Source organism: Netta rufina (genome assembly GCF_964035555.1).
Source record: "Netta rufina genome assembly, chromosome: 27".
In the NCBI taxonomy this organism is placed as follows: Eukaryota; Metazoa; Chordata; class Aves; order Anseriformes; family Anatidae; genus Netta; species Netta rufina.
The window spans coordinates 4,281,141-4,307,124 of record NC_140151.1 but is presented as its reverse complement, the minus strand read 5'-3'; the positions used below and the strand labels follow the sequence as shown (position 1 = coordinate 4,307,124).

At 59.3% G+C, this 25,984-nt stretch overlaps 3 protein-coding genes across 4 annotated transcripts in view; 2 read left to right on the top strand and 1 right to left on the bottom strand.

Annotated features, from left to right (window-relative positions):
- Window positions 1-447: 447 nt before the first annotated feature.
- On the top strand, window positions 448-2,493 carry LOC311219268 (uncharacterized protein C8orf58 homolog; the record flags this gene model as incomplete). The annotated part of the gene is made up of 6 exons (XM_084302349.1): window positions 448-493; window positions 1,013-1,491; window positions 1,579-1,716; window positions 1,811-1,889; window positions 2,218-2,321; window positions 2,410-2,493. The coding sequence occupies 6 exons, from the start codon at window positions 448-450 to the stop codon at window positions 2,491-2,493; spliced, it is 930 nt and encodes a 309-aa protein (XP_084158475.1).
- Window positions 2,494-3,224: 731 nt separating this feature from the next.
- On the top strand, window positions 3,225-5,764 carry CCAR2 (cell cycle and apoptosis regulator 2; the record flags this gene model as incomplete). The annotated part of the gene is given in 5 exon segments (XM_084302348.1): window positions 3,225-3,275; window positions 3,277-3,396; window positions 3,870-4,037; window positions 4,040-4,090; window positions 5,455-5,764. Coding segments are annotated over 5 exon segments (606 nt in total). The 3' UTR covers window positions 5,671-5,764.
- A 240-nt stretch (window positions 5,765-6,004) lies between these two features.
- Window positions 6,005-25,984, bottom strand: part of BIN3 (bridging integrator 3) — a 32,254-nt gene continuing 12,274 nt past the window's right edge. The window contains exons 3-9 of one of the 2 annotated variants that reach the window (XM_084302278.1): window positions 23,528-23,568; window positions 22,846-22,907; window positions 19,667-19,803; window positions 19,363-19,403; window positions 11,280-11,421; window positions 9,757-9,891; window positions 6,005-7,025 (exon numbers count right to left, since the gene is read on the bottom strand). In XM_084302278.1, coding sequence (XP_084158404.1) covers window positions 6,879-7,025; window positions 9,757-9,891; window positions 11,280-11,421; window positions 19,363-19,403; window positions 19,667-19,803; window positions 22,846-22,907; window positions 23,528-23,568 — 705 coding nt within the window. In that variant the 3' untranslated portion in view covers window positions 6,005-6,878. The remainder of the gene's footprint in view (window positions 7,026-9,756; window positions 9,892-11,279; window positions 11,422-19,362; window positions 19,404-19,666; window positions 19,804-22,845; window positions 22,908-23,527; window positions 23,569-25,984) is intronic. The other variant, XM_084302279.1, reaches the window with a different exon arrangement.

Sequence of the window (25,984 nt, the reverse complement as noted above, 5' to 3'; positions counted from 1 at the left end):
AGCCCGTGGAAGTCGGGCGCGTGGGAGCGGCATTGCTGGGATGCGCGTGGGCCTCGGGGGCTGCTGAAAGGCAGGATTGTCCCCAAGGCCACCGCCGTGTCCCCAGCGCCCTGCCGAGCCCCGAGGGACCCGCGGTGAGTGGACGTGGGGCTGGAGAGAGCCCTGGGACCGGGCGGAGAGGGCAGGGAGGTGGCGAGGTTCCCCCGGCACCCGGCTGTCTGCCTGCAGCCTTGAAGTGCCCAAATCAGCCTCTTGCCTCCCCGTCTGGGATGGGGAGGGAGCCCTAACCACCGGCCCAGCCAGTATCACCCAGCCCAGATCCCGAAAGGGAACCAGTTGGGAACCAGTCCGGTAATGAGGTGCCTCTGGATACAGGGCTCCGGCTCCGGCTGGGGCGGGTATAAAAGGCAGCGCCGGGGACGCGCGCCCGGCACTCGGCTCTCGGCGATGTGGGGTGGCTCCCGCGCCGTCTGGAAGAGGAGGTGCAGCTGCTGTGAGTGCGTGGGGGGGCTGGCCGGGGGGGTGGGCAGCTCCACACCCCAATTTGGGTGCATGGAGAGGGGGGGGGAAAGAGCAGAGGCTTCGCTCCCCACCTCCCCGAGCCCTGCGCCGGGTCCCGGTGGGAAGGGAGGCGCGGGCTGAGGCTGCCATCGCGTCCTGGGGTGCAGGGTGGTGGCTGCAGGATGCGGCCCAGCTGAGGCTGAGCATGTAGGGCGAGGAGCTGGAAGTGCCTGGAGCCATCCTGCAGCGGGGGAAGCCAGCCCTGCAGTCCAGCAGGGTGCTGATGTTGGCTGAACCCCCCCCAGTGCCACCCAGGGGCTCCCTCCGGAGAGGGGTCCCCAGGTGGCGACGTCTCCAGCAGCCTCAGGGCAGGGCACGGGGCCGGTGGCCACGATGGGAGCGGTGCTAGCCCACACCCAGCCGCGTGCACCCCTTCTGTGGGGTCAGCTGGCACCGTGCCCTGCGTGTGGTGCCCCCCGGGGACCCCCATCCAACGCCCTCGCCCCCGCAGATGGTCCCTGGGAGACGGCGGAGAGCTGCGTGGTGCGCACGTCCGCCAGCGTCTACCGTCGGCTGCACGAGAGCCCCCGGAGCCCCCCGGCAGGGATGAGCGGCGAGGAATCGGGCTCTTGGGACCCCCCCCAGCCCCTGCCAGCCCCGGGCAGCCCCCAGGCGAGCGGGCGGCTCCTCAAATCGGAGTCAGAGGACTCCGGGGTGGAGATGGCGAGCAACGAGAACTCGCCCTCCACCCCGCTGGGCTCCGAGAGCAGCTTCTCCCTCGACGGCTTCCAGCAGCCAGCCCACGGGGACCCTCCGAAGAGCCCCCCAGGAGGGGAGCGTGGTGCTGAGCCCCCCCGGCCCTTCCGCAGCCGCTCGGCCAGCAGGAAGCCGGGGCAGCAACGCAGCAGGAGGCAGCGGCAGCTCAGCCGGCGCAGCACCAGCGCCGGGGACCCCCGGGAGCTCAGCGCCGAGGAGCCCGAAGCAGCCGGGGTGCGTGCCGGGGAGCAACGGAGGGGGGGAAAAACAAGGGGGTGCCTCGGCCCCCACGCATCCCTGGAGCTTTTTTCTCACCCCCAGGTGGACGCAGCGGTGCCGGGGCAGGGGCTGCGGTACCTGGAGCACATCTGCCAGATGCTGGAGCGCGTGGCGAGGCTGCAGCAGGACAACCGGCTGCTCCGGCAGCAAGCGGCGGGCGCCCGGCGCGCCGGCAGCATGGTGAGGGTTGGGGCTGAAGGATGGGGGCTTGTGGGGTTTGTGGGGTGTGAGGACGGGGTCCCTGCTCATGCTCTCTGCCTCTCCTCGCACACAGCCCCACAGGGAGCAGGATCCGGCCCCGTGGAGGGGTGAGAGGTTCCGGGCGCGCTCGTGCTCCGACAGCCATGCGCCAGGTGAGGGGGGCAGGTGTGGGGGTGACACCGGGTTCTGTCCCCATTTTGGGGGCTCTGTCCCTGACCCTGTCTCTGTCCCCAACGTGTGGGTTCTGTCCCTGACCCCATTTCTGTCCCCAGTGTCAGTTCTGTCCCTGACACCGTCTCTGTTGGGGACAACCCATGTTGGGGACCCCATCAATGTCCCCAGTGTGTGGGTTCTGTCCCCAATATACGGATTCTGTCCCCACTGGGGGCTCTGCCCCTGACCCCATCAATGTCCCCAACATGTGGGCTCTGTCCCCAATACACGGGCTCTGTCCCCAACCCCACCTCCATCCCCCCGCAGCCCCCGACCCCGCGCCGTGCCGCAGGAGATGGGTGCACTCCGCCAGCTCCCCCAGCCTGCTGGAGCCCTCCGAGAGCGGGTCGGGCACCCCCTCCCCAGACAAGGTAAGGGCTTTGGGGGCGGGTTTGGGGTCCCCTGAGCCCCCCCCCCCCATCCATCCACCCCCCTGGTGACCTCCACCTCCCCCCGCAGGACGGGCGCTCGCACTGGGGGCGCGTCAAGGTGCTGCTCACCCGCCTGGCCCGGCGCTCCCTGCGGGGTGGCCGCTGCCGGTAGGATCGGGGACCCCCCCACACACACACACCCCACTCGACCCCTGGATGACGTCACGCCCCGCCGGATGACGTCACGCCCCACTGGATGACGTCACACCCTGCCAGATGACTTCACACCCCTCCAAATCACGTCACGCTGCACCGGGGCTGGTCCCCGTCCAGGCGCACCCCCCCCCTCCCCTTCTCCCTAATTTTTTTTCCCAATAAAAAGCTTTTTCCACGATTTCTCCGCTGTATTGTCGCTTGATGACGTCACACCTCCCCCTTTCCCCCCCCCTCCCCTACCATGACGTCACGCCGGAGCTCTCGCCCCCTGGCGTCACATCCGGCGGTGCGCTCCGGCGGGTGGCTCGGGCTGCGCCGTTTCCGCCCCATTTGTCTGCGCCCTCCCCCGCCCCCAAATCCACTCACCCCCCCCCCCATCCCCTGACCCCCCTCCCTTTACCCCCCCGACCCCAAAAATGGCCCAATTAAAGTGGCAGCCACCCCCCAGGGGGCCCCATCCCAGGTGCGCAGCGGTGATTTTTGGAGAGGTTTTGGGGACCCCCCAAAATTTTGGCTGACCCCCCCTCCTATAGGGCCCCCCCACTCATCCTCCTTACTGGGGCCACCACTGACCCCCCCCCGGTGCCTGCTGAGCTGCTGCAGGGCTCACGGCACCTGCAGGTGGGTGCGTGGATTTTTGGAGAGGTGGGGGGGACCCTCCCCAAAAATGAGCTCCCCCTCCCCAAAATGAGCCCCCCCCGGGCACGAGGGTCTCCTCAGGTGGGCGAGAAGCAGCGGGGTCTTCATCGGGGTCACCAGCAGCCTGCACGAGTGCTTCGGGGTGGTGGATGAAGAGGTCTACAGCCCCGGGCAGGCGGTGCCATGGAAGGCGCTCAAGGTGCAGACGCTCTCCAAGCAGGTACCCGCGGTGAGACCCCCCCGGGGGCTGCTCCATCACCCCCCCTGCTTGTCCCCAACCCCGTTTCTCACCTTGTCCTGGTGATGCTCTGGGTGTCACGGGTGTCCCCGAGCATCACAGATTGCCCTGGTGCCCCTACCTCCTCTCAAATCCCCCCCCCGACAAGGGGCTGCTGCAGACCTTTAGGTTTTCTGGGGACAGAACCTCTCCGCCACCTCTTCCTATTCCTGTTTTTTCCCCCCCAGCAGTGAACTTCTTCCCGTTGCCCCCTCCATTCCCCTGAGCCACCTGGGGAGGCAGCCGGGGTGAGGAGCAAAGGGCGCAGGAGCGACTGCCTTCAGTGCCAAGGTGAGGTCGCTGTGGGATGGTACCCCAAAAAAAAAAACACAGAGATGCTGCGGGGCTCGGTGCCCAGCTTGGCCCTTGAGGTGGTGACAGCCCCGATGTCCCCGGGGTGTCTGCTGTGCCCCCAGGTGCTGCTGCTGTCCTCCCCGGGCTCGCAAAAAATCTGGGGGTTCTGCAAAAAATCTGGGGATGGGGGCTTTGGGGAGGAAGGGGGGCGGTCACGATGCAGCCCAGGCTCAGCGCCTGCCTTTTCCTTGTTCCTGCTGGGAAGGAAGGAGGACGAAGCTGTGCTCATCGGGGTGGGGAATGGGCCCCATCACTGGACGGTCCCAACCTCGAGGCCGACCCCGTGCGCTGAGCGGGTTCACCAAGTGGTGAGTGGCAGCAGCGATCAAGGAGCGCAGTGTGGGGTTAAGTCTCCCCCTCCTGGGAGCTCTTTCAGCTTTGGGATCTGGTGGGTGGCGCAAGAAACCAGCAGGTACCCGCTGCTGCTGTGGGAAACGGGGCCCTCCTGCCCAGCCCCGTGCCAGGCGCATCCCTGCGGGTGCACAAACGCCGCGTGGCGAGCAGCTGCTGGCACTTTGGTGGTGTTTTTTTGGGATCATCCCCAGGAGCAGGGGGCTTACGATGCCTCCTGGGACCCCACTGCTGTGTGGAGGGCGAGGGGCAGCACTCGGCTCTCCCCTGGGCTGTCCCAGTGCCCGTGCAAAAAAAAAAAGCGTGGCCCTCGCCCGGCTGCGTCGGCTCGGCTCGCCGCACCGCGGATATATTTTCTATATTTTTCTCTCTCTATATATATATAGCAGTCCTGCTCCGGGTAACCGTGGCAACTGATTTTATTTTGCTTAAACCTGGCCCGGCATGTGATGCGGTGGGGAAGGAACAGCTGAGGGGGGGAGAGGGAGAGCTCGGTGCCGGGGGGAGGCTTGGCGCGGTCCCAGCCGCGCTCTGGCTTGGAGCCGTGGCGCAGGCTGGGCTGCGAGCGCCACGAGGTTGGGCTCTGCTCCGTGTCCCCCAAAATGAGGACATCAGGTGGCCTTCGTGAGGCCGGGCAGGGTCTGTAGGATCTCTCCTGGGGCTGCGTGGTGTCCCTGGAGCAGTGGGAAGCCTCCGGCCAGCTCAGGGAGGAGAAGGGGAGCTCGCTGCCTCCGTCACCGGAGGACAGAGCCGCGATGGTGAGGCTGTGCCATGGGTTGAGCTGCCAGGGTTGCAGCTCGGATGTCCCCAGAGGTGGCTTTTCCTGTGGGTGGCCACGTTTTGGCATTTTGGAGAAGGCAAGAGGCCTGCCCGGTTGGCAGCCTCTTCATTTCCACCTAACCAGGGCCTTTTTTTTAGCAGATGGAGACCCCCAAGCAGCACACAACCTGCTGCTGCTCCCAGAGGAGGAAGAGGAGGAGTTGGGGCCGCACCGAGCAGGGGCTCAGCCCTTCCCCGGGGGGCTGCAGGTCCGGGGGTGCTCCCTCCTGCCCTTCCCCAGGTGCCAAGCTGGGCAAAAGAGGCCGAGCTGCGCTCTGACGCCTCCAACCACCTGGAGCTGGAGTTTTTTCCCCCCTTCAGGACTTGGTGAGCCCCCCACAGCCCCCTAAAGCCCCACCGAGGGCTCAGAGCAGGGAGGGGAGGCTCCGTGTGTGCGGGGGGAGCCGGGGAGGAGCAGGACTCACATGCAGCACGGTGAGCTCAGCCCCTGCCACCCCCCCCTCACCATTTCGGCAGCCCCAGGAGCTGCACCCCAGCACCACCCTGCCCCTGGGCGCCCTCCCGGCCTTCGTCTACCTCGACTGGAATTTTTGGGGCTGCCTCCACCGCCGGGACCTGGAGAGGATCCTCCTGGTGCTGGGGCGTTGGAGCCCCCGGAGGGAGCCCTCCAACAGCTATCCCAAACCCAGCTCCCTCCAGGGAAGCTGGGGTGTTGGGGAAGGGGAGTGTTAGGGCAAAGAGAAAGCCCTCAACTCCGGATTTAATTCAGTTTCAGGCTGTAAAAGTGGCAGCAGCACCTTGTGTTTAACCGGGGATGGTTCCTGGACTCCCTTCAGGTTTCACCCCGTGGCTGTTCCATCCCCTTTTCCCCTTCCAACCCCTCTCCAGCTCAGCGCAGCCCCTCTCTACCCCTTAAAACCACAACCCCTCAATAAATTTGGTCAATTTTGGGGCAGTGACAGCTCCGTGTCCCCCTCCCGGCCCCGCAGTGCTGCCTGCTGGCAGCAGAGGGCGGCAGCAGCCCGGCGCAGCGGCACCGCGCGCCCCAGTGCCTGCCCTGCAAAAAAACTTTTGGGAAGCCCAAAACCTGCTCCAACACCCCCCTCTGCTGCTCCGGGACCCTCTGTGCGCCCTGCTCCCTGCCCATTTTCCCTGGATTTGATGTTTTTCGCCCTCTTTTCATTTTTTTTGCACGTTTTCAGCCCCGGGGTTTTGCGCTCCCAGCTTGGCACGGGGCCCCCCCAGCTCCAGGGCGAGCAATCCTACAGCTCTAGGGTGGCCCCATGGAAATCAGCAGCCCCAGCACGGTGACTGGATTTAATCTCTCTCGGATTTAATCTCTCCCGTCCATAATCTCTTTCCCTTAACAGTGTTTGGTCGGGTGAGGGCTCCACCGAGGCACTTTGCACGGCTCCTGCAGGGAACGGGCTGCATTCAGCAGGGAACCCCTCACCCTCCGGGCAGGACCCACGGTCCTCGAATGCTCAGCTCCCCAAAAATGCATCCCACGGGAATCTGAATGCTTCTGCCCTCCCTTTAGGGGCACCGGGCTCCTCTTAAGGCACCAAACCAACACCCTACAGGCAAGGAGCCTGGGCTGGATCCTGGCACGGGGGGAACCAGCAGGGTGCTGGGTCAGGGCAGGAGGGCGCAGCCTGCTCCTTTTTCCATCTGAGCTGCCCCACAACCACCTATTTAACGAGAAACCGGGCTCCCAAAAATTAGGAGGGCAGAAATGGGATCAGGATGCCCACGGCCACCCCATCCTGCAGCCTCGTAGCAGCTGGGGGGGGGCCGTGCTCTGCAGGAGCCCCCGTGGCAGAGCTTTAAACCCTCCACCATCCATCCCTGCACCCCGGGACAAGGCAGGGAGGGGGCTCAGGAGCTGGGGGGCTCCGTCCCCAGCCCCGTTACGGGTCCCCCCCTGCCCTCCCCATCCCTCAGTCGTCGGCCACGATGGAGAGAGCCCGCAGCTCGCTCAGCTTGGCTTCGTTCTCCCGCTCCCTCTGCTCGTCGCTCAGCCCGGGCTGGTCGATCTGCGCCGAGAGGTCCCCGAAAATTTTGTGCATCTCCGTGTAGTAGACAACCTGGGGGAGGAAAAAAAAAAAAAAGGGGGGCAAGTGAGCAGAGCTGGGGGTCCCCCCTGTGTTAATGGGGTCCCTCCCGTGTTAACGGGGTCCCCCAGCATCCAGCTGGGATGTCCCCTCCCCGGCACAGGTGGCACTGCCCCCAGAACCTCTGGGGGACCCCACATCTCCGCCAGCAGGGCGCACGATGCCACAGGGCCAAATAAAGCTCGGGCAAATATTTTGGGTGCTGTTCCCCCACCCCAAATGAGGCTCTCCACGCAGGAGGCGTCGTTTCTCCAGGTCCCCTCGGGGAAATGCCTCTCCCAGTAGGACCCAGAGCCTTCCCAGTAGGGATTTGTGGGGTGGCTGCCTTGAACGGGGTCCTGGCCATCTGGGGGGGGCTACGGGGGGACACGAGCCCCCGGAGCATCACCAGAACCCTCTGGTGGCCCCGTACCTGCTGCCTGCTGGCGGCTCAGTACTTTTCCAGCCCTGGCTGCCCGAAGCTCCGGCCACATCCCCTCGAATCCCATCCCCAGCTCGCATTTGAGACGGAGCCAAAGGCCCCGAGCACACCTGTCTTGAACTAATTCTGTTTCGGGACACCGTGTTCTCCCCATTTTCTATAGATCCTATTTACAACGCGGCAGCAGGGCGCGTGTTACTGTAGGTCCTGCACCAAACAAAGCCCCGGGGCTGCTGCCAAACGCCCCAAGCCCACCGTGGCCATACAGCCAGGCTCCAAATCCCCGTTTAATTCCCAGCTTCGCCACGAAGCCGGAGCAGGATCGCATCTAGCTGGAAAACAAAGCACGGCGAGGGGAGGAAGTGTTCCTCGAGCCGCCGGCGGGGCACCGGCGCTCCCCCTTTCATCTCCACGGGGCCACTTCAAAGCCCCCAGGCGGGGAAATATTTGTCTCCATCGGCTCAGCCCGGGCACGTGGGTGGACAGAAGCATTTGGTGGGGGGTGTTGGAGGCTCTGCGCCCTCGCGGCGCGCCGTCAGGGCACACCCGGCTCCGAGCTGTGCCATGGGAACCCAAGCGCTTGGCACGACGGCCCCAGAGGGGCTGCTGAGGGTCAAAACCCTACAGCTGCTGCTCTGGGGCTTTTTTTTTTTCCCTTTCTTGTAGGGGAGAAGCTTAGCAGCCAGTCCTTGTTCCCAGTCCCTGATCCCAGTCCCTGTTCCTAATCCCTGTTCCCAGTCCCTGATCCCAGTCCCTGTTCCTACTCCCCATTCCCAGCCCATCACCGTCTAATTTCAGCCCCGTACTTTTTCCAGGGCCAAAAAAAAAAGGGAAAACTCGGCAGTTTCACACCAGATCTGCCTCCACGTGGCAGTTTTGCCCCGGGGATGAGGTCTCCGAGCACCACGGGGCCCGGCACACCCCGGTTCCTTGAGAGCTTTGGCCCCACAGGGCAGCCCCCGTGGGCTGTGCTCCTCGAGCGATCGCTGCTAGAGGTAGGGGCAGGGGGGGGGATGAAAATAGAAATTGCACCGAGCAACGAAAAAGCCCCAAAAAGCTGCTCAGTGAGGCGTGGAGGCAGAGCTCAGCCCCGGGATGGGATGGGATGGGATGGGATGGGATGGGGATGGAATAGGGACGGAATTGGGATGGAATGGGTTCAGGGATGGGTTCAGGGATGGGTTTAGGGATGGGTTTAGGGATGGGGCCACGGTCCCAGCACCCCTGCCACCATCCCTGGCCAGGCCCCTGCAGGTGAGCAGTGACTCAGGGCTCCCGGGTGCTATTCCTGGCTCGCCACTGACTCATTAAGTTACCTTGGGCAAGCCACTTCCCTTTTCTTTTTTTTTTTTGCCTTTTTTGCCTTTTTTTAAAGCCATCTGCAGCAGGGGAAACGCTGCGCAGCCCCTGATGGGGTGAGGAACGGGGTGGGGGGTAAAAATGAGGGTTGTGGGAGCAGCAGGGTGGGGGCAGCCCCGTGTTGGGTGCTGGGGTACCCTACACCTTGCTCTGGGCACCCTGCTTGGGGCACCCCAGCATCCACCCTGGGCTCCCGACGAGCAGGAGGCAGAAAAAAAACAAGGAGGCAGGGACATTTGGGACATTTTGGGCAAGGCTGCTCTCCGGGGAAAGCGCCAGCAGCTCCCTCGCTGCCCAGACAGGGCAGGAGGCCGTTTGGGTTTCAAGGTCTGGGCCAAACGAGCCACCCACAAACGAGCGGCCGGGGAGGGTTGGCGTAGCTTGGCAGGGGGGAAAGGCCGGCGAAATTTGGCCGTGGCTCCAGGGAGTCTGCTCGTTTCAGCTGCCACGGCTGGAACACGGGGCCCCCCGCTCCTGATTGTGAAGGGAACGGTGAAAAAAGCATCCCCAGCACCCAGCCAGGCGGCGGCAGGGCGAACAGGAGCCATCCCCAGGAGCAGCAGCGGGGATTTCGGGGATTTCGCCGCCTCCTGGTGCTCGGCACACGCTCGTGGCCGAGGGTCAGCCCTTCCCAAAGCTCCTGCAGCGGGGGAGAAAGGGGTTAGAGCCCCAAATCCTGCCTGCGGGGACGGGCTGGTGCACCCACGCTATGGAGAGAGCTTAAAGCTGTTCCCCTGGTGCTCGACGCGGGTTTTTATGTAGCCCCATCTCCTGCAAACCCTCCGTGCATTCAGAGCCAGCTCTGTCCCTGCCAAAATGTGCCAGCTCTGGTTGCCAGAGGACGGCTACGTGGTGCTCAGCTCGACAAAGTGGCTTTTTTAAGGGCAATTTGGGCCCAGGGGGGGTCCCTGGAGCTCATCTCACCTGCGCCCGGACCAGGGACTCGAAGCTGGGCTTGAAGTAATCGATGCGGCTGCTGTAAAATTTGGGCATCTCCTCCAGGAGCTGCTTGTTTTTGGCCTCAAAGTCCTCCTTCACCGGCCGCAGCTCCTCGCGGGCCTGAAAAACGAGACGGGAGGGGAGTCAAAAAGCTGGGGAAAGCCCTGAATGGGCAGAACTGCGAAGATGGTGATCAAAAAACCCAAATTTTGGGCCTCAGCCCTGCCCCAGGCCATCGGGAAAACCCAGGGCTGTGTCCCCCAGGGCTGTGTCCCCCCATCCTCACCCCCTGTCACCCCCAAGAGCATCGCCAGCTTCTCCCCCCCCCAACTCTCCTCTTTCGCCCGTGACCTTCAGCTGAGCGAGCCCACCCGGCTTCTTTAAACAGAAGCGTGGGGAGAAAGGGAAATGTCTCCGGGATGGTGTGGAAAAGGGCAGGAGGGGGTGGGCAGTGAAATATTAGACCCGGCCAAGTCTGCCGCTTAATCCTGCCACAATTCCGACGGGCGGGGGGGCACCGGGGTGCCAAAAAACCCATGCACGATGCCGGGTGGAAAGGAGAAAATTTGGGGTCGGGGAGGAACAGGGCAGAAAGGCAGCTAGGCTGGGATGGGGAGTGTTTTAATTCACCAGGAAGGAGGGTTTTAGCTTGTCCAGTGTTGAGCAGCACCAGGTTTTGGGCTCAAAAAGGCACAAAACTCGACGGCGAGCCCTTGCTGAGATTCCCCAGTTTGCCACCAAACTCGGGGACACGAATTTGGGGTTTCTGGAGAGCAGCGGGCGCCTGAGCTCACGCCGCGGTGAGCTGTCTTTGCAGAAGGGGGGGGAATTATATCACAGAGAAGTTCATTAGGGGGAAAAAAAAAACACGAAATAACTAAAACCTGCTTAATCACCAGGACAAAAGCACTCGCAGTTTTCCAGCCGCAGCTTTAGGCACCGGGGCTAAGCAAAGTAAGCGGCTTACGGCTAAAGCTGAGGTCTCTTTTGTCAGCGCCGCCGGGGCTGTTCTTTAACACAAAACTTCATTTTTTTGCCATCAGAAAAATCCACGCTCTTTGGGCTCCCGGGAAAGCCACCCGGCTCCTCTCAAGATCCCGCAAACCTTCTGCGGGAGCAGGGGTTGGGGCGAGAATTCCCGGAGAAAATCAGGGCGATCCTGCTCAGATTTGGGAGAGAAAAAGGGGAATCTGGCGAAGCTGCCTGGTGACCGATTACTGCGATTTTCCAGGACGAATTTTATCCTTTTTTTTTTGTGCAACAGGTGGCAAGCACGACGGCTCGGGAGGCTCTGCTCCCTGCCTCCAGCTGCTCGGGCAGGCGCGGAGGGCGAGGGGAATTCCTCCTGCTCATCCCAGCCTTTTTCCTTTTTTTTATTTTTGATTTCCCTTCATTTTAAAACCAGAAAGCTCAGCGTGGCTTTGAAAGAGATCCACCCGAACCCATCGGGGCTCCCAAGCGGCCACGAAACTCGTGGCCAAGGTTGCCCCAAGGCTTCGGGGCCGTACCTGGTGCAGCTTGGCGAGGACGGGGCCGGTTCTCTCCTTCTCCTCGTACTTCTCCACCTTGGACTGCAGGCGCTTGTAGTCCTGCAGGGCTTGCTCGCGGCGCTTCACTGCCATGTTCAGGCTGGGGAAAACGCTGCTGAACCTGCCGGGGAGAAGAGCACGGGACGGGGTTGAGCGGGGACGAGGCACCGAGGACAACCTGCCACCCCAAAGCCTCCCCGGGGAATGTGCCACCCTAAAAACCCCCGGGGAAATGTGCCACCCCAAAGCCCCCCGGGGGAATCTGCCACCCCAAAGCCCTCCAGATTGCAAAGGGGTCGCTCAGCAGCCCCGCTGCTGTCCCTACAGGCTGGTGGGAGCTGGGGAAAAAGTGCCCCTAAATCCCCACTTGGTCACGCGCCGTCGTTGCGCTATGAAGCCCTTCAGATCTCCCACAGCTCCTTCCAACAGCTGCACCACGACGGGCCAGGAGAAGCCAACGAAGCCCTGGGAGGTGCTGAGAGGGCTCAGGATACGGCCCCGGCACGGCAAAAGGCAGGGGATGGAGGAGAAGCACGGCCGGGAGCTGCAATCCCTGCTCTGCCCTTGCACCGCTGGCCCCGTTCCCGTCCAAAATTCAGCCCCGCGCAGGGTCAGGATTGAGAAAACGCTGAATAAAAACACCCAGGGGGGTCAGCACAGCCCGGCCCCAACCCAAAAGCTTTCCTTAGGTTCCTCCAGAAGGCTGGAAGAAAGGCACAGACACAATTTGTGAGTCCTTGCCAAGGTTTTGGGGTTTTTGTTAGGGTCCATCCTCGTGTTTCGGGGTGTGTTTTTCAACAACTATTAGAAAAAAATCTCGCCCGATTTGGGAAGCCTGGTAAAAGCGCTCGGAAGCTCCCAACCTGCTTCTGGGCTTGCCTGCCAGCCCTTCTGGTTTTACCATTAATTCCTTATTTTTAACGGCTTTCCCCCTCTCTCCCAAAGCTGCCTTATCTGGGACGGGGACGGAAGCTGCCCCGGAGAACAATGCTGTTAATTCGGGCGAGCAAAGCAAAGAGGAAAAAAAAAAATTGCACTTTTTCCCCGTTTCCTCGTGCGTGCGCAGCTAGCTAACGTGTTTTTTTTTTTTTCCCCCAATATTTTGCTTCAAAAAGCAAAAAGCAGGCACGAAGTGTTTAGGAACGTCCCTGCGTGGTGAAGGTGAAGGGAGCAGGAGAAATATTCCCTGCTACGCCTCCCGTCTCCTATACGGCAGGGCTGGAGTCCTTCTATTCGGGGCTCCCCACCCCAAACGGGAGGACTGCGATGTGCCAGGCTAGGGGAAGCCTCCTGTTATTAAAAGGTGTCACAAATCGAGGGAATGGGAACATCTGACAGCAAGGATGGGGCCCCGATGGCTGAGGACGCCCACACTGCCGTGCGCTCACCCCGCTGGCGTCCCCGCTCCCTGCAAAGCCACAAAATGCCCCCAAGCTGCTCCCAAAAACCCCAAAGAGCTGCTCCCAAACACCCCGACCTCCCCGGGCACCCCCTTGAGGACATCCCACGGGGGCAGCGGTCCCCAAAACCACCCGTGGGGGCAGCCCCCCTCGTCCTGGCAGTGGGAACGGGGGTGCCACCCGCTGCGTGTCCGTGGTTGGGAGGCGCAGCTGGGAGCTGAATTTACGGCCCCGTGCAACCTGCAAAAGTCATCAGGGAGCAGGAGGCCGGCCGGGCGTCACCCTGCCATCCAGCTGGCCCCCCGAGTGTCAGATGCTGCTGCCCCGAGATGGCTTTTTATGGTAAACCTTACATCGGGATGCCACCAGCAGCCTGCGGGGGCTCCCGGCTGCGCAGGGCTCCGAGCTCAGCCTCACCGTCCCATGGGCTGCGGGGATAATTCCTCCTCCTTTTTCCGCACGGTGCCCCAAAACGTGCCCAAAAAGGGCTGGGAAGTGAAGGATGTGGCACGGGAACAAGGGGCTGCATGGAAAGAGGGGTCGGGGTGCCCAGGTTTTGAGGTGGACACGGCGCAAAGGCGCACGCGCTCGGTGCCGGCAGCACGACCTTGTCAGCAGCTCCTGGCTGCAGTTTGGGCAGAAATAATCCTAATTATTAATGGGCTGGTAATGGGGACGAGCAGTGCCATCAGGCCACAGGGCCACGTCTTGATTTTTGGGGTAATTCCCCAACGGGGGGCGCAGAACCTTGAACCACCGGGTGCCTCCCCGGTGCCGACGGGGTGGCCTCAACCCTACAAACCCAGCTGCTTCCCCGCGATGTATGGGGCAGGAGAAGCCAGAAATAGGGTTGGGAATGGTCCCGTCACCAGCTTGTGGGGTGGCAGAGCACCAAAAGCCACCTCCAGGGCTGCCAAGCATCGTGTCACCGCCACGCACAGGGTTTTAAACAGCGATTTTCCCCTCTTTTGAGAGCTTTCCCAAGCTTTTTCGGCACTTCCCCGCTGCTCACACATGAAAAGAGGCACCGAGAGGAGCGGAGAATTAGCGTGCAGCCCTTTTACATCCGACAAGCCCCGTCCCGCAGGGCGAGAGCAAAGCCTTTGGCTCCGAAACGCAGCGAGGGAGAAGGCAGGAGACCATCGGCGACATAGTTTCCACGCGCTTTGAAGTTAAATCTGGTTTGAAAGCGAAAAAGGCTGGATCGTTTTCTGGGCCCTAGCATCCACTCGATCATTTTTTTCCCCTTTTTTTTTTGTCCCTACATCAACTCAATCGTTTTTTTTCCCCTTTTTTTTGTCCCTAGCATCGACTCGGTGAGGTTTTGCAGCCCGTAACGGGCGGCCACCGTACTCCGGTGGTGCTTTAAAAAAATAAACCGGAGCTGCTGAAGCTGAAGCTCGAGGCTGTCGCCGTGTAGGCACAGCAGCCACCATCTCCCAAGGCCCTTTAATGCATGGATTATTTCTGCATTTCATGGAGAGGGAGGTTTTGCACCTGTGACGCACCATGCCAGCTCCTCAGCCCCTAACCACCGGGTCGTGGGGCTGAATAAAAGCCACCAAAACCCTGCCGGGTGCCAGCGTGGCTGGTGGCACCTCCGGCTGTGTTTCAGCGAGGTTTTTCTTCTCCCTGGCAGGAGCAGGAGGAGCTGGGTCCCCCTGGTGCCCCCCGGACACCTCGGCGAGCTCGTCCCGTGCCGGAGATGCTCGGAGAGGGTGGCCGAGCCTCCTGGCTTTGTCTTCTCCTTGGATCAGATCAGCTCAAGCAGGGGAGCCTGATCCACAGCGAGTCGAGGCTGCCCCTCGAAGGAATTCCTCCAAATGAATGCCCCAAAACCCGTGAGCGCTGAGATTCACCCGAAGGTCGGGGAGAATTGGGTTTCGTTGCCATCTTGGAGCCCTGCCCGGGTTTTTTCCTCCTTTTTCAGGAGGGAGCCGTGTACAGAAATGATCTCCAGAGAACGCCAGGGGTGGTAAACACAAGCAGAGGGCGAGGGGAGGATCCCTGCGCCTGCCAAATTATTCCCAGGACGTAACCAAAGGGTGAGTGGCCGCACAAACATCCCATGTGTTAATCACAAACCCTCCTGGTGGAAAGCCTGGCAGCAAAAAAAGCCCCTAAAAGCCCCCAGCACGTCCCCCTGCCTCCCAATCCCTGCCCCAACAACCCCGTGAGCATCCCAAATCTTTTCCCAAGTGCTTCGGAGAGCCAAAAACGCGCCCAGACCCCAGCCTCTTGCTCCGTGCCCCCCTTTGAACACAAAGCAGCCAAAATTGGGGCTGGCTCCAAAAAAATTTAACGGGTACGGCGCTGAAAACACAGGGGAGGGGAGGTGAAACAGCAGCAGCACAGGGCATTAGGGCCCCGGCCACGAAAGCAGCTTGCAGAATAAGCTGCCGCCGCTCCTTGTCACTTTTTAGGCAGCGGATTACGGCGCAGGCAGCTTAGGAGGAGCAGGTGAGGGGAGATAGGAGGGGATAACCAAAAGGAAATCCAAATTCCTGCCTCCCCGCTGCCCGCCAGGGTGAGCTCCTCTTCGGGTGGCGGTTTAACCCTGAAAAAATAATGTATTTTTAATTTTTTTTAAGGAAAAAAATAAGAATTCACCCCGTTCTCTGAATTATAAATACCGTTGCCACCTCGGCTCCCCTCCAGCCTCCCATAATTAAAATTGAGAAAAGGGCTCGAGGCGCAGGGAAAAAGGATGCTAAAATTTCTTTTTCCTCCCCGTTTTGCAGGTGCCCTGAGCACGACCAGGCTGGCACGCACGGGCGCTCATCCCTGGGGCTTGGGAAATAAAAATCAAAAGCAATTGTGCAGGGGTAGCACCGGGTATGGGGGGACAAAGAGCGACGGAGACGCAGAAGGGCTGGAGGAGGAGGAGGAGGAGGAGGGCTGGAGAGGCACGAGGAAGGCTCAGCGAGGCCGAAGCATGCGGGCTATGCTGGGGGATGCCTGCCATGCCTCAGCCCGTGCCCACGCCGTCCGTCGTGGGCCCGTCCGCCCACCAGGAAGGGGAAATGAAAAGCAGCCCTTCCGAGCCAGAAAAAAAAAAAATATATATAAAATAAAATAAAATGAAAATAAAAATACCCCAAGCGGGCTGGGGATTTAGGCTAAGAGCCACGGGTCGATGGGGGGGGGGATGTTGGGCAGCCGTGTGGCTAGCTTTGTGCGTGAAATCCTCATTAGGGGCTCGTAAGGACACGAAAGCTGCTTTTCCTTTTCCGGTCCCCGGCACCCCTGGGGCTCCTCGAGGCCGGCGAGCGCCGCTGCTGCCAGGGGGGGACGTGCAGGGCGAGGGCTCAGGGGGGCTGGAGGGGTGAGGAGCCCCCAGACCCTCGTGTGTGCACGGCCACGGGGGCTCGGCCGCTCTCCTCGGGGTGGTTTTTGCCTCCCCGGATGGGATTTGGGGGCGAAACGCTGGGTTTTAGGACCGGTGTCTTGGCTTTAAGGGAATTGCTGCAGCAGGGGGATGGGGACAGGGGGATGGTGGCACCGTGGTGACACCGTGGCCGCTGCTCAGATGGATGGAGCTGGTTAAAGCGAGAGGCTGTGGGAATAAAAGCGGCTCCCAACGCCAAAGGCATTAAAGGCTGGGGATCTCCAAACCACCTGGCCCCCCTAAGCCGCTTCCTTCCTCAGAAGGGACACCGAGGTGACGGCGCGCGGTCTGCCCCCAGCCCCAAAGGCACCTTGCTGGGAACAGGGAGAGGGAAGCACAAACCCAGCTGCTTTCCGCCCGCCGTGCCCCAAAAGACGCCAATTCGGCGTGAATTTGGGCTGCGGGAGGGGTGCGGATCCCCCCTGACCTCCCCCAGCTCCCCCTTTCCCACCCTGAGCCCCCTTTAAATCCGCTGCTACTTCCTTCTGCATGGTTTAACCTACTATATTTCCCCCAAACCTACCAGCAGAGTGGAGCCTGCGCTGCACATGTGCCTCTGATTACAGCCCGGCTAATTGCTTGGCTTCTACTTATCTGTGTCTTTGGCTAATAAACCACAGAAGACCACCAGTGAAGCCCTAATAAAGCGCAGCTGGCGGAGCAGAGCCCGTTTCTAGGTCAAAGCCAGTTTGGGAGAGGCTGGGGAGAGCCGTCTCGGAGCGGGGAAGCCCTACCTAGCTGGAAATCAGAGCTCCCCGAGGCAGCTTGCATTAATCCCAAACTTTTATCCCCGAAATGTCGCTGGGTTTTCTCCGGCAGCAGGACAAGGGGAGGCACAAGCTTTGCGTTTCTCTCCTGCTTCTCATCAGCCTCCGAAAGGACCCTTGGGCTCCTCAGAAATGTTCCTGGCTCGTCCACGCACGTACCTATGCTGCTGGAGGTTCAGAAAGGAGGGAAAAGGGAACAATTTTGGGTTCGTTTTCTGTTCGGCACCGAGGCGCAGCCTCTGCAGGCGGGGGGCGGGAGCCGTTTAAGAGCACGCAGCAACCGCTCGCAGGTGCCAAAGGGCAGGAAAAGGGAAAAAAAAAAAACCACCACAGTGGAGTCCAATGGAAATTTAGGAAGTTGGAGAGGATTGCCAGGGCTGGAAAGGAGCCAGGGAGCTGAAGTAAACACCCTCGTGTCCATTTAACCGAGGATGGGGCTGATAAAAGGCGACCTGAGCGCTTTGCTTTGTGCAAGAAAACCTCCCAGAGAAGCTCCGTGCCACGCTCAGGCCAACCAGCCCCGTGTCCTGCAAGGCCCTGACATTCCCCTGGTGTTTCCCTAGGGCAGGAACAACACGGCGTGACCCTACAGGGATGCCCCCAAAAGGGTTTTGCCCCTCCTGCGCCTCCGCCCCGAGCCGAACGACAGCGGCGACGCAGGAGCGGCTTCGTCACCTCGAGCTGAAGCTTGGCTGGGGTTTAAAACACAAGGCGAGGTTTGCAGGGAAAAAAAAAATAAAAGGTATTCTTGTTCAGTTGGGGGAAAAAAAAATGAAAAAAAAAAGGGAAGATTTCAGACGCACGAGCCCTTCTTCCAATTTTAACAGAATGCTGGAAGAAGAAGTTAATGTATCTTTCATGAGGACAATCTAGATAATAAGCAACACAATTCCACAGCACAAGCCTGTGTTGTTTTTTTTTTTTTCTTTTATCTTCATGTGTGTTTTTTTTTCCCTAAATAACTGAGAATTTCTGGCTGTCGATGGGGGACCAGGGTGATGCTTGAGTCACCAAACATCCCCCGACCGGCGGCGCGGCGTAACCTCACGCGCGGAGCGGTAACGCAGGGATTTTTACTTTCAGATTTGGACAGAAACAACAACTTTAAGAAAAAAAAAAAACAACAAAACACGCATAAAAAAAACCCCAGCCTGTGTCAAAGCTAAACTAAAATTGTTATTCAGCAATTTGCAACACTTACTGTCATATTAAAGTCATTTTATTTTATTTTCGCTCGCCTGCTCCGTTCCCCCTAACAAAAGCAGCAGAGCTCCGGGTTTCAGGAGCTGTTTGGCACAGCGGCGACCCTAAAATGTTTGGGGGGGACAGCCTGCGACACCGACACCGCTCAGGGCTGCCAGCACTGCTGGAAATCGGGCAGGCGGAGGTGAATTTTTTGTCAACAACCCGATTTTTTGTCAACTGGGTGGCAAACCCGCTGCGGCGCCGAGGCACGAGCGAGCCGTGACGCACTGCGCGGCTGAAGTGAGCTCCTGATGGCAGGGAGGGAAAGGGGGAAAGGGGGAAAGCTGCTCCCGGAGCAACGGGGTCAGCAGCTTCAGCTCGCACGCCCCGCTAAGGTTTTAGTTCCAAAACTGGGGATGGGCACGGTTTGGAGAGGGATCCGGCACCGAGCCTGGCTGGAGATACATTGCTTGGGGAAACCCCAAAGCCCCCCAGCCCCAAAGCCCTAAATCTCTGCAGCCCCAAAGCCCTGAAGCCCCCAGCCCCAAAGCCCTGAAGCCTACAGCCCCTGCAGCCCCAGTCCCAAAGCCCTGCAGCTCCCAACCCCAAAACCTTGCAACCTCAAAGCCTTGCAGCCCCCAGCCCCAAAGCCCTGAAGCCCCCAGCCCCAAAGCACAGGGACCACACTCCTCCTGGCAGGGGGCTCCCTGCGTGCCTGCAGTTTCAGAAGCATTTAAAGCATCGTGCAGAGGGCTGTGAGATGCTTTCCAGGGTCTCGGATATCCCAACCCTTCACCAGTTATCAGCCGGGGACAGGGAACGCCACCGGGTTTTCTGTCCCTATTCCCCACCTGCCCTTTGCCTAGCTATGCTGGCACTACGATGACTCTTCCCTTGGATATGCTACAAAAACACGGAGCAGCTTTCCCTTAAAGCAAATTAAAAACATTTCCGTGCTTTAATAAAACCCTTTCTATGCTTTTTTTTAATAGAAAACCTGCAGAGGAACAGAGCTCGCTCAAACACTCGGTGCCCGCAGCGCTGGGCTGGGCCACCCCACCCCTGCCCGCTGCCCATTTTGCTTTTTTAACCGGAAAAAAAAAAAGTTGGAAGTCACCAACACACCTCTGGATGACCCAACGCACTCGTTACCACTCCTCCCAGGTGTCCTTGAAAGCACGGATAAATAAATTCGGCGCTAGGGCACGGGCTCTGCGCCTTCGCCACCAAGGGGGCCGCCGGTTTGTCCCGGGGGTGTGCATGGGGCAGCCTTAAAAAGGGGCACGGGTGTGATGAACCCCCGAGGAGAGGCTGGTACTTACTTTTTCAAAGGCTCTATGACTGTTTTCTGGATCTGATTCACCTGTGGGAAGGAAGAGGGAGGATTAGACGCCAGGCTGGTTGGAAAAAGGGTTTGCGCAGTGCCCGCTGTGCCCTTTACCCAAAATCAAGCAATTTGCCTCCCGTGTCCTAAAACCCCCGGCACAGAGTCAGAAAAAGCATTTACGGAGGTTTTGGTGGGGAAAAAACACCTCAGAGGCGAGGATAAAAAGGGAAGGATGGGGCTGGAAGGGGCAGAGCCACCCCCGAGCACCCCCGGTGCCTCCTCCCCAAAGCCACCCTCACCTTCTCCTGGTTGAAGGAGTCCATCCTCTTCATCGCCGTGTCGAAGGCCGTGACCATCTCCAGGAAGCCGGGCTCCTGCTCGCACAGGGGGTTGGAGAGCAGGTCCGAAGAGATTTTCACGGCCGATTTGGACATGGCTGAGCGTGGCCGGGGCCGGGGGCGTGCGGAGGGAAACGGAGAGGGACAGGTCTGAGCGGCTGGAGCTGCACACCCCCGGGGAACCCAGCCCAAACCCTGCACGGGGACGGATTCGGGGACCTCTGCACATCAGCACAACCTTCCTGGGGGGCATTCAGCACCGGGTGAGGGATGAAAAGGGAAAAAAAACAGCCCTTCATTCATGTAAACACCCCGAGAACTGTTTTTATATAAGTTAAGCCTGCACCACTTTGATGTACGGCTTGTGATGCTGCCAGAAATAATACCAGACTAACAAAACCGCTGCTCTTTTTTTAAAAAAAACAAAATGTAGATGTTTTTTTTTTAATGTCTTTTCTTGACAGACTATTAAGTGTCACTCTCAGGCTCACTACAGCTCTTCCACAATGAGAAAAATCACAGTCCATTAAGTCTTTCAAACAGCTTTACAAAAATATATATCTGAAGTGGATTTAGTGCCGGTGGAAAAGGACCAGACTGACAGGACTGGAAGACGAGGTTTCTCTCTTTTCCTCTCAAAATAGGCACTACACCAAGCGGCAGAGACACAAGCTTGCTAAGCACTTTCCCTCGATGAGCCTCATTTTTCTGCCCGTGGAAACGGACTCCAAAAGCGAGAGGAAAATGCAAAGACCCCGAGACGGCCACCAGGAAATCCAGGGCGCAGTCTGAGGGGCTTCGGTTCCTGCCCTGCCGAGCCCTTTTTTGCTTGTTTTCCATCAGACAAATCCGTCCTCCTTTAATTAGAGAAAATTAACCCCCCCCCATGATGGGGTCACGACTAAAGACCGGTGAAACAACCGAGGTACGGAAGGGGAAAAGATGAGCAAAAAGGCAAGCGTCGACATGAAATGAAGAAGAAAAAAAAAGTCAATGCTACTAAAAAAAAAGTAAAAATCGGTCTCTTTCGTCAGCACTGCTGCTGGAAGTTATTCAGTTGAAGATCAGAAAGCCAGATGCTTGAGCCGAGCTCTGGAAGGGCTCCTACTGTACGGGCTGAGATAGAGAAAGTTAAAGTCGGCTGAATAATGGGGCTTAAGATCATAAATCAGGGGGTTAAGCGTTCTGATTTAAAGGTTACACACAATTATCCGCAGCTCAGAAGCCGAACAGCCGGGCAGCTCGCTGCGGAGTAACAAAGCTCCCGTCCATCACCCCAACATGAAGGCTTTAGGCATTTCAGCCTTGAAGCAGAGGGGCTCTAATCCGTGTGTGCGACCACATCTGAGGAAGGATTTGTGCCAGGAAGGGCCGGAGCTGAGCGCGGCCGAACTCCCTCGGCTGGAAGACAAATGAGTTTCCCTTCCCCGACCGTGTGCTGCAGCAGAACTTGGGGTAAAACATCCCTGACCTCACCTGCACGGCCCCAAAAAGGCAGCCAGGGGGTGGCGATGCCCCTGCTTATTTATTTCACCCATCTGGTGGGGACTCCATTTCCCAAGGAGAGCTTTGGTGTCCAATTTACGATCTTCCTCTGCTCCTTAAGACCCTATTTATTTCCTTTTTTTTGCAAAAAGGGGGTTATTGATCAATAGCCACAGCACTGAGTGCTGCTAATAACCCGTACCCTTTCCCCGGGCACGCTGAGCAGGAAAAATTTGGCACAGGAGGAGGAATCGGCCTCGCTGGGAGCTCTTTTGGCACAAGGAGGAGACTCCGGCCACCAGGTCCAGCCTGCTGGGGAGGGTTTGCAGGCAGTGAATAATCAGCCCCCTCGGCGCAGAGGTAGAATGGAAGAAATAAGACACTCGGGGGAGCACAGCAAAGCTGATGCACTGCTGCTTTGCTCGGGCACGGGGGCTAAATGTTAGCTGAGCAAGCAGGGCATCCCCTCCGGGCAGCCCGCAGCGCTCCACCAGATTTGTCTCCTGTTCCTGCGGCCGTCCTTCCTCGGGCTGCCTTCGAAACCTTCCCTTACGCTCATGATTTCATGCCTTTAAATGAGAAATCAGATCTTACTGGAGCTGGCCAAGGCTCGTTTTGTGCCTCTGCCATGTAGCAGAACGGAAAAAGAAAGTCCTCCCACAGCTCCTCCGGGACTTGAAATGCTCCATATAAACAACGCCCACTGCAAGGGAGGGGAGGGGAATCCTTCACAAGGAAAAACTTACCATGGAGCCCTGACAATGACCAGAGTCCCCCAAAAAGGGCACTTTTCACCCTGGAAAGGACTCGTCCTGGTTACTGGTGCCTCTCCCAGTGCTGTGCTGGGAAGGGTGGGAGATCACGGGCAAGAGCAGGGATCTGTGTTTACCTCTGGCAATAGCTGAGCACATACACAAAGGGGAGAGCCTCTGCTATGGGAAAACCCCAAATTTGCCACCCCTCCTGCTGGCACGGTGCCCTCTGGGGCTCCTGCCCGCTCCTCCAGCCCTCCGTGAGCCCAGCTCCCCGGAGATGTGCAGGACCAGACCAGCCCACACCTGGATGCTGCTGCATCTGCCCCAGCTCCTGGGGCTGTGGGGGCCCGGGACAAACAGGGACGACCCCAAAGACCCGCTGAGAAAAGCCAGCTGTGTTTAAAACAGCTCCTTGCTGCGTCTCAGCAGGCTGCCCTGCTCGTTTTGATGCCCAACACCCTCTGGATCCACTCCTCCAGCTGCCGTGGCTTTTTTTTTTTGGCTTCAGCTGGCACGAGATGCCTTCAGCTGGAGCACCTAACCGGGCACAGCTCAACTCTACAGGCTCCTCCTGCCTGCCCGACACGAGAACTGGAATCATTTCTCCTGGTTTTCAGTCCTAGAAACTGAGGCAAAGGAAAGAAAGCGACTCGTCCAAGGCCACACAGCAAGGCACAGCCCCAGAGGCACGGCCCCAGCCCCTAACACGCTTCCAGCTCCCTTGGTTGAGTCGCTGCTCGGCAGCCCTCGTGCAGATGGCCTTGTAACTAAGAAAACTGAGTGGGACTGAGATCTAGATTTGTTTTCCAGGCTTGTCACAGATTACTCATGTGATCTCGAGAAAGTCACTTCATCTCTTTGTGGCCAAGTTCACAGTCTATGTATCCTCCAGTCACATACCCAAGTCTGCATCTGTGCTTTTCTTCATATCCTTCTGAAGTTTTTTGGTCTGATCTTCCAATCTGAAAGATGGAAGAAGAAGGCAAAGTCTGAAAACTTGGAAAGAAACAAACCGGAGCGTATCATGCATGCAACAAATCATTTACGTGCTGAATGTGCTGGCTTCTGTCGGGAGTTAAAAATATCCAGGCAGGGCTCTGCGAAGTTCAGCGCTGCCCAACCTTTTCTGGTTACTGTCAGATGGTTTTCACCCTTTTTCGTTTGGTGATCTCTGGTTCAAAGCCACGTATTTTCCTAAGTCCTTACGATTTCTTACAGAGCAGCAAAGCCAAATGCTTCCAGATGATAGCTGCGAGCTTACGTGCCACGGTCGGCGTGGTAAAAACAATCCCTGTCCTCGGAGGTGTCGGGCTCTTTGGTAAGCCTCCAGCATCCCAGGAATTTTACACCCTCTGCTTCACAGCCGCCCTAATCTGCAAACCTCAACCCCACTGCAAAGACGGCTTAGGACACCTTTGGCCACCCAGCCAGGAGAGAAACCCCGAACAATTAGAAATTACAGGGCAGGGAACGAGTGGCTGGGAAGAGCGTAAGCGGCTAACATTTCCTGGGCAGATGCAAGGAGAGGGCAGAGAGGGAGGTATGCTGCTCGTCTTGTCGTACCGGTACGCTTCATACTTACTGCTGCAGCTTCCCATATTCCCTTTCAAAGTCTCTCTCCACCTGGGGGAAGAAGAACAGAAGGAAATCAGCTCAGAAATACTGCAGGGGGGGGGGGCAGCGACCTGCCTGCTCCGTGCCCGTGCCTCGGGAAATGCCCACGAGGACCCGGAGAGGCATCGGCTGTAAGGGGAGCTACGAGTCCGAAATAAATCGAGTCTTTTTTTTTTTCCCTTTTTCCCCAGACTATCTCAGAGCAGAAGACACCGCCACCGGCTGCGTCAGCCCAGTCCAAGGACGTGCTCCAGCACACGAGCTGGGAGCTGGCGGCGGCAGCGGGAATGCCTTGAAAGCAGGGAGGTGGCGACGGCGCTGGCGCTCACACGGGAGCTCGGCTCCTGCACCCCCTGAGCTGCTCCGTGCTCATGGGCTGAGCCCGATTCCCTCTTCCAGAAATCCAAATCTCAATTCCACATCTCCCCAAAGCAGCGAGGACCTCCTCCCCTCTGCCAGCATCGTGCTAAGAACCACGGCACCCAGCAGCCAGACCCCAGCAGCCGCTTGCTCATTCCCCCTCCACTCCAGGACAACTTTTCCCCCCCAAAAAAACCCTCAATCCGCTCCCGAGCCCTCCAATCCCCCGGACTGCATCCTCCGAGGTGCCCCTAGGTATGCTCCTAGGACGTTTTCCTCCGTGCTCCCGCAGCGATTCCCTGCCACGAGCTCCTCCAGCTGCAGCAGGGCTCCCCGCAGCGCAGCTCAGCCTTCTCCCCGCGCTGCGTCGCCGGCGGCTTCCTCCTCCTTGCTAGCTGGCAGCGGCTCTCCAGCGACACGAGATATTTTAAGGAGCTTTCCTGCCATGCTCTCTGCTTGAACACGCGCTGAAACGTGCGCTCCCCACACCTCACAAGCTTTGGATGGGCCAGCCGAGGGGGAGCGCGCGCGCTGGGGTCGCCGTGGGACGGGCAGCGGGGTCGTTTGCCTTCTCAAGCTGCCCTGCTAGGAAGGAAATCAAGGAAATCCAAGCAGCTAGGACACAGGCAGGACCTAAAAATTTGCTCCCAGCCCTCGCCCTGCCCTGAGGGTTTCAAACCCAGGCTAACAGCGGGGTGTGAGAGCAGACCACTTAGCACGGATATTTGTTTTTGGATCAAAACTGTGCTAAGACCGATATTTTAAGAGGGAGCCCAGCGATCTTTGTCTTAAAACCTCCTTTCTGCAGCATCCTTTTTTGCTCTTTTCAAACCCTCGGGCTGGCTGACAGCAGCCCCACGGGGTGAAGTGTTTATCCCCGTGCCCAGCAGCCAGCTGTCCTCGCCATCCTCTCCCACCATCCCAGGGACGCAGGCTGGCTCTCCCCGCTGCCAAAAGAGCTGCACCGAGCCCCAAATCCCCTCGGTGCTGCTCAAAACCCTCGCTGGAGAGCGGGCACGGGGCTCTGTGGGGGCAGCTCCCACCACGGCTCGGCGGTTCGGCAGCAGCTGGTGCCTGGAGGTCAGGTACCCGGCTTCCAAAATTAAAAAAAAAAAAAAATCAATCGCCCTCGGTTTTCTACGGCTGTTCCGGCTGCGAAAATACCCGCCGAGTATTGAGCTCTATTTATACGTCCTAGGTGTGAATTGTTGGGGTTGCGAAGCAGCGAGGGGTCAGGCGTGACTCAGAGAGATGTCCTCTGAAGGCTGCCCGTGTCCTTTCCCCGGCACGGAGCTCCAGCCCCCGAGCCGAGGGGCCTCCTCGTGCCAGCCCCTCAAAAAAGCCGAGTTTTGGGCCGTGAAATGAGATGAAATGGAAAAACCCACAGCCTCTGCCCCGTCCCTTTTGCTGCTCCCTTCCCTTCTTGCTGTGGAGAGGAAGGAAAGTGAAGGCACCGAAAGGACGGGAAGGCGACCTCGTTATCCACACCCTGCCGAATGCAGGACCCCAAAAATTCCCCCAAAACACCCAACCCACTTTGCCTGCCTCCCTTCCACACGGGACCGAGGTGAACGTCCCTGGCAGCTCCTCAGCTGCCCGGCCTGCCTCCCGTCTCCAGCTCCATCTCTGCAGAGACAGCTGCCCGAGGACTGCTCTTATTTTTCACGCCCACAGGAGCAACTGGCTGCCCGTCTGCGCGCTGCCGCGGCCCCCCCCGAGCCATCAGGAGCCCAGGGGATGCTCCAAGGGCAGCGAGGAGCACGGTCCCCAAGGTGCTGTTTGGGTAAAAGCTGCTTTTATCACACAGATTTGTGGAAGGCAACAAGTGATGGGGGAGAGGCACGTGGAGAGAGCGAGGAGGAGCGAGCCGAGCCATCAGCCGCGGCCGCGCAGCCCCGACACTCCCGGCAAAGGGCTACGGATAGGATTAGCACGTGAAGGGTAACGAGAAGAAGAAGCAGCACAGGCATGAAAATCGCAATATCCCGAAGGGAAGTTGCTGTGGTGTTAAAATAATCCCACTTCGCCGCCGCCTCTTTCTGAAACCTCCAAATCGAAACGCGTT